This window comes from Zootermopsis nevadensis, unplaced genomic scaffold (assembly GCF_977971745.1).
Source record: "Zootermopsis nevadensis isolate Lab colony 2312 unplaced genomic scaffold, Znev_1.0 Znev_ptg000015l, whole genome shotgun sequence".
In the NCBI taxonomy this organism is placed as follows: Eukaryota; Metazoa; Arthropoda; class Insecta; order Blattodea; family Termopsidae; genus Zootermopsis; species Zootermopsis nevadensis.
Window position 1 is genome coordinate 7,601,889 of NW_028259147.1, and position 12,629 is coordinate 7,614,517.

Here is a 12,629-nt window from a genome sequence, read left to right on the forward strand (position 1 = left end):
AAGGAGAGAGAGGAAATGGTATGTTATTTTAAATATTTTTTTTTATTTTCTGTAGTTGTAATGCTTCATTACATAAAGCATGAAAGCAGAATTTCATTACCTAATGGTGGGTACATGGATTGGGAAAGCAACTTAATGTATTTGCTGTTTATATATGCGCTCCTCAGTTGCATGAATGGATACACTGGTGTTATCTATAAAAATGGCTACATAATTTTAACTTTAATGATATAACTGAATTTATTTAGGCTTTTTTGACGTAAATACGTCTATTTTAGGGTCAGTGCCATTCGGCAAAAATGTGTAACGAAAATGTGTTACGAAAAAGGGAAACGAAAAGGTGTAACTTCATTGTTATGTTACCTAGGAAAGGTCTTCTGTTTATCAAGAAATAAACAATGGTTACCTACATACTTACCTTACCTTTACTTTACTTTACATTACCTTACCTTACCTTACATTACATTACTTTACCTTACATTACATTACATTATTTTACATTACATTCATCTACCACAGACCCATCTTAAGCGTAACTAATTCAAGTTAAATAAGCAATGTCTTAATCAAACTTTACTCAATTGTAAAGCATGTATGACGTATTTACGTCAAATTCTCCGGAACCGTGGTTCCACTGACAACTTTTTTTAAAGAAGTTAGCAGTATGATATCCAGAAAGAAAGTTCTGGTTTTTACAGCTTTATCATCACTAAAAGTAAGGTATGTTCTGCACCATGACAACACAAGGCTGCACATTAGCCACTAAACAAAGATGTATTTGCAACTTTGGGTAGTATTATGCTGTTACATAATCCAAATGTGTAGTGCAAGAGTGCAATGGAGATATGTTTTTATGGGGCTTTAATTTATGTCTCTTCTGGAATGAATAACTTTTTATATTTAAACTGGAATGACTTCTCCCATAATAATATTGATTAATTTAATAAAATTACATTCAATTATGCTGACATTGTATTTGAATCTAATCATAGCATGCTTCTTGCATGGCTTCCAGATACCTCTTACTTTGCGTGATGTAATAACCTTTGTTGTAAAGAATTCATTAAGTTCATTTTGTGAGACAACTTTTTTAATATTGCCTCATATTAGTTACTGGTATTTGTAGCAGCCAGGCTTGCCTCTTTTTTGTCTAATTTTTTCAGTCACAGACAGAAAAATATCTGTGCTATTGGAGACGAATGTTGTCCTGCACAAATGTTGAAAATTAAATACTCAGGATTTTGTTATATCTTCCAATGTTCTCTAATCTAGTACCATAAGTCCTTTGTGCTGCATGACATTTTGCACAGAATGTAGGGTTTGTTGTAGTAGGTGGTCACATATCTGTGTGGGTATGATGACAGATAGGAACTGGGGTGGAAGGAAAAGTGTTTGACTTTGATACTACTTATTTCAATAATATTGGTGCGTGTGGCAAACCAAGTGGGTGCAAGAGTATCACTTACCAGTGGCACTCAAGAGCATTATGTGAGAAAAAAATTGCTGTTTTTCTGAATTTCCTTTTTTAGTATTTTTTTTGAAACATTGGTTTTAGAGAATGTATGACAAACATTCCTCCTGTATCTGTGAAGGTAAAGCTAAAGCAAAAAGAAATCTGTAGACAAATATGAGAGGTGATTAACATTGCTATTATGGAAGATGAAGGTAATATGAGGCCGTTTACAATTGGAGTTCTACAGGCATGTCCATTAAGCCCAGGATGCTTTCAGAATGTGGAGACAATGTTTACATCCTTCTCCCAATCATGCATTTATTTCACAGATTTTGTGCGCGCACACACACGCACATACCACTCACTGACCAAGTTAACAGGAGGTCCTAGATTTTAACCAGTACATGAACTTAAACACAAACTAGCATTGGCCACATTGCCCCAGTAATAACAAGATCAATTTGATCAGAGGGTTTTAACCTGTGAGCCACATGCAGCCTACTGATGGGTTTTGTGCGGTCCACCTTGTGATGCATACAGTTGAGAAAGTGTCATTAAATAAACTAAGAATAATGTTAGAGGTAGAGGGAAATATAAATATTCAGACTTCGGTACATAGCAGTAATGTTGATACTTGGACATAAAATAAAAGAATTCTTGCTTTTTGCATGTGTGGAATCTAAAGAGGGTGGTACTAAAAGTATTAAAATTGGTAGCTCTGTGACTTTTATGAGGCTTGCTATTTCTGCTAATTATGTGCATGAGTCCAAATTTTATTTTATAAACTTAGCAAGAGACGGTTCAGCACTACATTAAGGAGGAACCTAGAATCCATTTAAAAGAGCCCAATACTCTGTAAAGGAGACTGTTGTCACTGTTTGCCTGTGGAAAGTGGGCAATTATTTCTGGAGTCCTGAATATCACACTAGTGTTTGATCACAGTGACAGTTTAGGAACTCATGGTTGTGTTCATGACAACTGTTTCACAATCTGTCAGGGTGTGGGTGTTTCTGTTTCTGTCATCACCACAGTCCCCCTAGTGCTGGATGAAAGACAGCTAAAGAATTTTGGGAAATAATTCCCACAATGAGGAAATGCCTGATAAAATTATCAAAAGTGTAGTCTAGAGTCATCCTTTTATTGTCCTGTTTATTGACATTATGTGCACTGGGAAATGTGAGTATCAAGGTGTTCTGGATCTCTCATCATGCAGATCCGTAAAGAGCTGAGGCATTTATGTTGAATATGAACAAATGTTGAAAATGGAATTGATACAGAATTGTAAATTTTTGTGCTGTAGACTACTTTTAAAATGTAAAATATGTGTTTCCTTTGATTAAGCAATTTTTAAGTGTTCAGTGGTGTTTAATTATGGACCGACATGTCTTTAAAATATTTAGGAGGAAGAGCGGGCTTCTGAGAAGGGTCATCGTCCTGAAATAGAACGTTTTGATGAGGATGAAGAAGAAGGAGAGTATTCCGACTCTGATGATTTCATAGTTGATGATGATGGGCGACCTATTGCAGACAGACGGAAGAGAAGGAAACCTATATTTACAGATGCGTAAGTAGTAAATTGGAAAGTCAAACCGAATGATGTACTTTTTTATTTTGCTTATGTCTTACAACAGAATAAATGGAGAGTATATTTGGTTGCTGCCTAGTTGGTTAGCTGTGCCAATGATGAGATTGTAACAGTATCTTTCTTACTTAACTACTTACAGGAGATGCTGACAATGTTCCCCATTGGTTCAGATATGTTCCCCACACCTAAACAGATTCTGTCTCACTTACTGGAATTCTCTGGATTTATGGAACACTCCAGATTGAATAATTTCTCTTGGTTCTTCTTTATGTGGAGTGGTGTGAATTGTCCCCATAGATTGAAGATACTAGCTACAGAAATTAAATCTGGCTATTGAATTAAGTGTTGCAGTTACTTCACACCCATTATTTTGTAAGGCTGTAGTTTTAATAATTTTTTAGCAGTCACTACTGATACTCCTGTTTCTTTTACATTATTCAAACATGTCTCTGATATTTTTAGTGCAGATTTTGATTGTGGGGTTTGTTCCCTCTCTCCCACATTCTTAAGCCTGATGATGCTAATTCATTTATGTACCCATTTCAGGGCATTGCAGGAAGCACAAGATATTTTTGGAGTAGACTTTGATTATGGAATTTTGGAGACAATGGATGAAGATGGCTATGAGGAGGAGGAAGAAGAAGAAGATGAATATTTGGATGAAGAAGGAGAAGATGCTGAAAGAAGGTGTTGTAAGCCAAGAATTACTTGATGTGTATGGATGTGCACAATTAAACTGTAACTGATTTTATTTTATAATAGTGAATTAATTTTGTTTCTTCAGGCCACGTCCAAAGAAAACAGCTCGCAAGAAAGCAACAAAGAAATCAATTTTTGAAATATATGAACCAAGTGAGTTGAAGAGAGGACATTTCACTGATCTTGATAATGAGGTAATTATGTTTGATTCACAGTATTTTAAACATTGGACCAAATGTAAGGACAGATAAATACTCGTTACTCACTGTAGAATAGACACCTCACTCAAGTAATTTACCGAACCACAACTCTCCTCCTACTCCATGTCTTGCTGAGATCACAAACCCACCCTCTCTGCCATCATCCATTAACATATTCACCCTACTCTATTTCATCCACTTTCTCCATCACATCCACTTATTTTCTTCTCACCCTCCTGCTCCACAATTCTTCGCCATGCTACTGTTTTCTGCTCACCATACTCACTCGCCTACTGATTCTCATTCTTTTACTTCCTACTTATTCCTCACTCATAATAACACATACTGAAATATTGCTTCATCAAATTCTTCAGCTGTTGTAGATTGAATTTGAAGAAGAAAAGTTAGTACACTCTGGATTCAATAAGTGACCCATCACAGTAATGTTTTCCTATAGCATTCTAACTTTGCCAGTTAGGGTACGATGGGTTCAAGGTCCCAGCTGCACAGATTTTGATAAGGTTTCTAGATTTAAAATTGTGAACTTGTATAGTAGTATTAAATTATTTTATTTACATTCACGAAAAATGTGAAGACACTTGCACATGATAAAAAGTTACTGGTACACAATAATGCTTGTGTTTGTATGTATTGAAATCAGATCAGAAACACAGACATTCCAGAGCGAATGCAGCTTCGTGACTTTCCAGTTACTGCAGTTCCTGAAGGCTCTGATGAATTGGATGAAGAAGCAGAATGGATATATAAGCAGGCATTCTGTAAACCAACAATCTCCAACCAGGTGAGTACTTCGGAATAGCTCTAAACTCACACATATAGCAGTTTCTTCTTTTCCAGTGTTATAACCCGTCTTCTTAGATTAAGATGTCAGCTGTTTGGTGAGTCTTTCTGTGTAAGAAAGCATGTTGTTTAATGGCTAAGTAAATGTTTTATGTATATTACATTAGGTGCCAGAAGTGAGGTATTTCAAATCCAGATATATTTTACACCAACATAAATCTGTGACACATTTATGTTCACCATCTGTAATGTTATTGGATTCAATTCAATTCAATTAATATATTTACGTGTTTGCCAACAGCAAGAAGCCAATAACAGGCAAACACTGATAATACATACAATAATAGTGAAATAATAATGAATAATATTACACAAATGGATTAACTAAACTTATACATGTACAGTATTAAATGTAACTGCCAAGTACAGGCAAACCCAAAATAGAAACAATATTAACACAGAGCAAAAAATGAAGAAATATAAATAAAAACAAATAATCCACCTAGGGAACACTAATATAATTGTAAAACTTTAAAGAATATAAAAAAACAGAAAACGATGCTAGATCATCTAGCAAGACAACCTATCTAGATCATTTCCCTTGTTGAGAACGTTCGCTCAAGGGAGACAATGTTTATGCTAAATACATCCAAAAATTTACATATGTCATTTGCAGTGGTGACGCACCTGGCTGAAGGACTATGTCTTATCATAATGGTACTGTTAATTTTATTCTATTTTCCTAGGAATTATATAACAAATGGAACTAGTGTCTTTGATTCTAATAGTACCTTTTTCATGTGGATGGTAAAATTGTACCAGTACCTAAGCACCACAACATATACAGTCCACAAACCAAGAGAAAAGCCCTGCCAGGAATTCGATATACACGCATGCGCAAGATTTCGCTGTGAGTGACGACCCATCCTAAAAGCATTCGTTCCACAACCACTGAACGAACAATAGACATCAGGCTTTCATGTGTTCTGATGGGTATAGCTTTAAGATTACCTCACAGTGGCACAGTGATTTAATCTAGAATATTATCACAACACCCACAGAACACATTAGAGGTGCACTGACTATACACTACTCTTAACTGCTTGATGTTTTCAGTCTGTGTGTAGTAGTGTAAAACTCTGATGTATCACACTTCCTACCAATAACAGCCCTCTAGTCCACTTGATAGTAAACATTCCTCCTGCACCGCCCCAGAAATGATTTCCCCCCGCAGGGCTTTTCTCCTGGTCTGTGGACAGTAGTTCTATCAGGAGAGTAAAGTTAGAAACCCACTCATTTTTGGCATTAGGTGGGTGTGAGTTATCATTGTCACACTCCAGCCCGTTTGGGAAATAGGCTAATGAGTTAGGCTGGCTGGTTCCCAGAGCCTCTGTTGATGTGTTAATAGAAGATAAATATGCCTCTTTCAAGATTTATAACTTGGTTACTCAGCCTGTAATCAGTCTACTGACTGAGCTGCCCCTCATACAGGTTTGTCCTGTGGATTTACAGATGGTTTTTAAATTTTGAGACACTTTTTTTTGTTCAGCTTAGTGAGTAGTTACAAAAATTTACATCCTCTATACTTATAATTTTGATAGAAGCTTCTTCATACTGAGTATTACTGCTATTCTTAATATTAGATCTTGGTACCACACATAACTAGCAGTGTGGAGGTAATGGAAGAACTGATGTTTTATGTTTATATGTGCACAGTACCTTCCCTTTGCCACATGCTGACTGCTTGCAAGATGTTTGGTGACTCTATGTAATACTGTCTCAACAGCTGTGTATAAAATTCCAGCATTTCAGAAATTGTGTGAGACTAGGTTTTCAAGTCTGTCCACGTTCTTTTTTGGAGTTGTCTGGGTAGAGCTGTATATCCTAATAATAACATTTACTAGTGTTTTGAAGGAACATGCTGTCTTTTTCTTTGTTGATTTGATCCCGAAGAAGGAGATATTATGTTCCTCAGAAATGGGTTTCAGAACTTCCTTCTGTTTCGATTATTGAGAAACGTGTGAAGCATTTCGCCTGTGTGTTGAGTATCCTGTGATGTTTTAAAAATTTTCCCATTTGTTAGTTATGTTACAGTTCTAATTTCCACAGGCCATTTTAATGTTATTGCGTCCATACTGTAATGCAGGTTTCAAAATGATGTTAAGCAGTCATAATTTTATTTCTTACCTCATGTTCTTTTAATGAAACCATTTAACTTATACTTTTGCACATTATATTCTAAGTCATATTTGTATTGTAGTTTGTTTCAATTGTTTCTAGGATGGCCATGGAGGAGCTGATGCCCGGGATCGAGCAAGAAAAGGGCCTCAAACCATTGGAAAGATTAAGAAGGCTCTGGACTTCATGAGAAATCAACATTTTGAAGTGCCATTCATTGCATTTTATAGGAAAGAGTATGTTCAACCAGAACTGAACATAAATGATTTGTGGAAAGTTTACAAGTATGATGAAAAGGTATGCTATTTCATTGTAACTAATTCATAAATATTTAGATTGCTGTTCTGATGAAACTTTATTTCAGCTATAGATAATGGATGTATAGGTAATGTTTGTTCAGTTGGCCATATGTTTATGCCAGGAAAAGTTGTTTCTGTTTCGTAATTTAAATATTCATGGAATTGCATTAATTAATCAAATTACCATGTTTGTGTACCATATTTATCCAAATAACCATGCACCCTGAATAAGATTCTCACCCCAATTTTTATAAAATTATAAAGAAGTGACAAAATACAAAAACAAATGGATGGTATAGAAATGGAACTGATGTCAAAAGCAGATATACATTGTGATCCAGAACCAAGAATATTACTTGTTAAAATGAAGAAAACATTTCTAGTTCTTGTTTGTTTATGTAGTTTGTTTCTCACATCCTGTAAATTAATATTTGGAATTTCTGCATACCAGCTTACAGGATTGACAGCCTCAGGTGAGTGGGTGGGGGGAGGGCTATATTTTTGAAGCCCTGATTGGCATTACTTCACCTGTGATGATGGTATATTGATAAAATATGAGTTTGTTTCCCTTGGAACATCTGTTATGTCTGTTTTTCTAATTCATGAATATTACTAATGTAGTTCACATTTTTTTTGTTTTGTTAGTGGTGCCAGTTACGAACGCGGAAGATGAATCTGGTTACATTGTTTGAAAAAATGCGTGATTATCAGGCTGAGCAGTTAATGAAAGAACCTGACAAACCTATTCCTGATGGTGTTCGGCTGCTGAAGGATGAGGACATAGACAGGTGAGGCTCGTTGTTTTATCTCATTTACTTTACCATATTACATGTATCTTACTGTACACTGAAAGGCCAGTTTAAACTAACAGTCCATTTTGGTTTAGTTAAGCAGACTGTAGGGAAGTTTGTTGCAGCATACTTCATGTTATTCCTATATAAATAATGTAAAGTATCTTAAAATTATTCATTGACATCACCTTTTCCATTGTCTTTCCTTTAAAAACCCACAATGATTCGGAGGCTGGTTGTGTCTCAGCCTTCAGGTGAGAGGTACCTACTCTGTTGGGTCCCTTAGTTAGAGTTAGTCTACTACGTCAAAGGTGAATTCAGTGCTGTAGTGGTGAGGTAAGGTGCAGTGAGCTGTCATTGGCGCCAGGAGAGGGTTTAAAGGATTTGTCAGTGCTTACTTTACTTTCTACTTGGCTGCTTAATTTCACAAATCTTATGGAAAGTTCTTGGTTTAATCTACTTGCTATTTGCTTAAAGGTGGATTCATTTTCCAGCAAAGATCTTATCATGTTTCTATGTAATGTTTTAGAGGTACTACATTTTCCCATGTCTTAAATAAAAATTAACTCCATAAATAGAATGAAACATATTGTAGTGTGGTCTCTTTGTATTTGGCATTAAAGATGGCAGATTTATACTCAAAACATTTGTGTTTAATCAAGGATAACTCATCGGGTATTGACTATGGGCTGATGATTGGTAGGGGCATGGAACCTCTCTGTTGGCCATCATGTCCAGAATGGTTCTGGTTCCCACTCAGCCTCCTTTTCACTGATTACCAGAGTCTATCATCAGGAGTAAAGTAGCCATAAAACTAACCACCTTTATCTACTACAAAGGCCTAGAATTACAGTGAAACCTCGATGCATCGTTTTCGGCGGGGGTGGGAAATAAAAACGATGAATGCGGGAAAACGATAGATGCGGGAAAGCATTAAAAATTAAAAAAAAACAATGTTTCTCTTTCAAAGTTACTTCTTTTTACCAAAAAAGTCTTTAATGGACAACTGGTTTGTCGAAACTTTACGTTTTAGACCAAACAGAGCACTTTCCACGTTCAAAATGTTTTCCTCGTCACGTTCACTAATATTAAGCGCATAAAAGAACGACTTCACTTTCGCCAATGCAGCTTGTGCTTCGGCAAAACTCGGCAAAGCTTCGGGCTCGCATTCGTCGTCTTCCTCTTCCTCACCACTCCCACCCTCTTCGCGAACAATAACAGGAAGAATGGAAATACTATTACTGCCGAACTCAACGAAACGTAGCTGTAGAAGACCCTGAACCGCTGGAAACGAGATGAACCAGAAGAATGAAAAGTGCTGCCAGCCTTTCCTTTGTACTTGTAATAAAAGCATTTGTGAAGAAATTCACACTGCACATGCCATCTGGCATCGCTGGAACGAAATATGAGTGCACCCTAATTAAAATCGTAAAATTTCTGACAATGAGCACCGCCATTCACTCCAACTATCACCCCTGCACCGCTGACCCTCATTCCAAAAGAATGTGCTGGTTGGGCGACATAACAGGTCACGGCTACTGCGTATTCCAAAAACATTGTGCGTCTTTCGGTATTAATTTATCTCTAAACCCAGCATTTTAAATTCTCAGAAACGATCATTGCGGGAAAATTGTGGGCCGGGACTAAGATTTTTGAACGATCGATGCGATAAAACGATAGTTCGAGGAACGATAGAAGCGGGAAAATGTAACATTATTTTATATGGGATGTATTCGGGACCGAACAAAACGGACGATGCATCCGGGAAAACGATAGTTCCGGGAACGATGGATAGAGGTTTCACTGTAGTTGCCAACTTTTTTCTTCATTTCTTCCGCTTTACAATCCTGTGATAGAAACAATAGCTAATTGAGGCGACTGCTGTTATCTCCTGTTTTTAAACTCATCAGTTTGGCTACTGCTGTGTGTACAAGAAAATGTAGAAACACACAGTTTTTCTTTTGTCTAAACAGATATGATTTTGTAATTTATGCAAGGCATCTTTGTGATCCAAAGATTAAAATTCATTGGTCTAAGATATGTGAAACTTTATCTGAGTGTCCCATGTAAGTTTATATGATGATCTATTTGGCCACTCTGGAACATCTTTACCTTTACAGAAGTTACATGTGTCTGTCTCCTCTGTTATTTGACTGACTACAGCAGTCATTATACATACATGAAGGAAGATTAAAGTGAATGATCTGTTCACTTTGTTTAGGCTCCAAGCAGTACAGACCACAGAAGAACTCAAAGATGTTCACACACATTTCCTACTGTACTACTCTCATGAAGTACCAGAAATGCAGAAAGCATGGCGAGCCAAACAACGTGAAGCAGCACGAGAGGCACGAAAGAATAAGCACAAACATCGAGTCAATGCAGAAGGAGAGGAGGAAGAAGATAGAGAACAGCCAGGACAGGATGAGGAAATTGAACCAGAAGATGTGGAAGATGAACCTCCAGAAAATGAAACTGTGAAACAAGCTGTTCGAAGTGGCCCTTACTCAATGTGTAGGAAAGCGGGGTTGGGTAAGTCTACTGAACCAAGTAAATTAAATATGTACACTTTCATAAAAGATAATCAGAAAACCTTAGTCAGTAAACTACAGACCTGTTGGGTTGGATTCAGTTCTCTACAGAAGCAGAGATTTTTTAGGGGTGTTCCCAATTGAAAACCACAAAAGTCTAATAATGTCACCATGTCTGCCTGTCCACATGTAATAACTCAATAACTGCTGAACAGATTATTATGAAATTTGATATTGGGAAGTGTCAACTAAAATTTCACAATACATTCCAATTTAGGTTGGATTGGACAGCAGTAAAGGGCACTTTACATGAAAATCTCCATTCATTTCTCAGCTTAGGGAATCCCCTGTGATGTCATTGCTTGACGAGTGTTGTCACCTTTGTATTTATGTACATATGTATAAACTCTAGTTCACTCTTTTAAAATTAATATATGCAAAATTAATTTATTCTACAGATGGTTTGGCAAAGAAATTTGGATTGACTCCTGAGCAGTTTGGTGAGAATTTGCGAGACAACTATCAGCGCCATGAGGCTGAGCAGGAACCTACAGAACCAATAGATGTAGCAGAGGAGTATATCAGCAAGTATGGACCCCTTTGCATCTGTTATTTAAGCATTGGAAATGTTATGTTAAGGTGTAATTATGTTATATATGTGTTCTTAAGACTGAGAAATAGGTTTAAGGTTTATGATGAAATTGGGAAAAGAATAAATACATAGAATGTTTGTTATTCGGTTGGTAACCTCATACCATATCACTTCCTTTCCAAAATACTTAGCACCAAGATACATATACACATATGCCCTTTCCCAAAATTTAGTGTGCTGTTTTTTTGTTTTTGTTTTAGATTTTTCTGTTTTAAATTAATGCATAAAAATCTGTGTCATCGTGTAGCCTGGTTTTAATTTTATGCTGGTTGATGGAAGAATCTGTGTAGTATTTATATTTAGTACAGGCTCTTATAAGAAGATGGTTTAGTTTTAAATACCTGTGTTTATTACTCAAAAATTAATGAATGTGATCCTCTTGAAAATATAACAGTTGGGAGTTTATCAGTTAATTGTACCCCTAGCAGGAAATTTTGTAAGAAGCAGTAAACAAGGTGGTGCACACTACCGAACAGTGTATTTTGTGTAAAAACGTTTGTCAGCAGAGCAGTGTTGTGTTGCAGCATGAGTTTAAAGTGAAATTTTACTGAAGCAGAGGCACAAGAACGTGAACAGTTGAGAGGTTGGTGAAAATGTTGAAACAGGCTGGTGCTGTGATAGACAATAAGAAGGCATTAGTCTTTGAGATCACCTAGGAACAGTATATATGTACATAACATGTTTACTTTTAACCCATTCAAATGGCTGTCTCAACACCTAGTTTTAAAACTCTGTAGCCATTGTTCACAAAGGCTTAACTTTGTTTCTATACTGAGCTTTACTTAAAGAACAGGCTGCAATTATGGAAAATTTCAATTTAGTGTTAGAATTTCATTTTACATTATTAAAATCTTGTATGCTGTGTTAGTGCTGAAAGTGCAGTATGTTGATAAATATGGGTATTTGAAACTGTAGAGTCTTATTAAAATGACCGTACATGAACATACATCGTGCAATTGAGCCTTTTTAAATCAAATTTTGTAACGTTATACAAGGTGCTCAAAGTGACCACATATTTTGCTTTAAACATTTAGATTACTCTGAAATTTTTCATATCAAAGCTGAATGGCTGCTTTCAAGTCTTCTCTAGTTATGAGATGGGGCCCATAAACATAATCTTTGATAATTCGTTGTAAGGAAAAGTTACACCATGATAGATTTCATTCATCTGACTGGGCATGTAACTCAGTTGGAATGTACAGGTAATACATATAGAAATATGATAGGGAAGCCTCTTGGAAAGTGGCCACTATGCAGAAGGTTGTACCATAACATTAAGATGGATCTTAAATGGGGAAATAGTTGGTGAAAGTATGAGACAGAATTGGCTCAGGACTGTATCCATTAGGACACTTTGGGATTAATATTGTTGAATGTTTTGTTTCTTTAATCAAAGAGTTAATTCTTAGTAAATAATGGAATGTTATTTTTGTTTGTTGT

General features: G+C 36.2%; 1 protein-coding gene across 4 annotated transcripts in view; it reads left to right on the forward strand.

Annotated features, from left to right (window-relative positions):
- Spt6 (transcription elongation factor Spt6) overlaps positions 1–12,629 on the forward strand; it is a 37,927-nt gene that overhangs the window by 6,255 nt on the left and 19,043 nt on the right. For 3 of the 4 annotated variants that reach the window (XM_087349208.1, XM_022085807.2, XM_087349209.1), the window contains exons 6-14: positions 4–18; positions 2,854–3,017; positions 3,585–3,725; positions 3,823–3,931; positions 4,599–4,739; positions 7,019–7,213; positions 7,861–8,003; positions 10,228–10,538; positions 10,996–11,125. In XM_087349208.1, coding sequence (XP_087205334.1) covers positions 4–18; positions 2,854–3,017; positions 3,585–3,725; positions 3,823–3,931; positions 4,599–4,739; positions 7,019–7,213; positions 7,861–8,003; positions 10,228–10,538; positions 10,996–11,125 — 1,349 coding nt within the window. The remainder of the gene's footprint in view (positions 1–3; positions 19–2,853; positions 3,018–3,584; positions 3,726–3,822; positions 3,932–4,598; positions 4,740–7,018; positions 7,214–7,860; positions 8,004–10,227; positions 10,539–10,995; positions 11,126–12,629) is intronic. The other variant, XM_087349210.1, reaches the window with a different exon arrangement.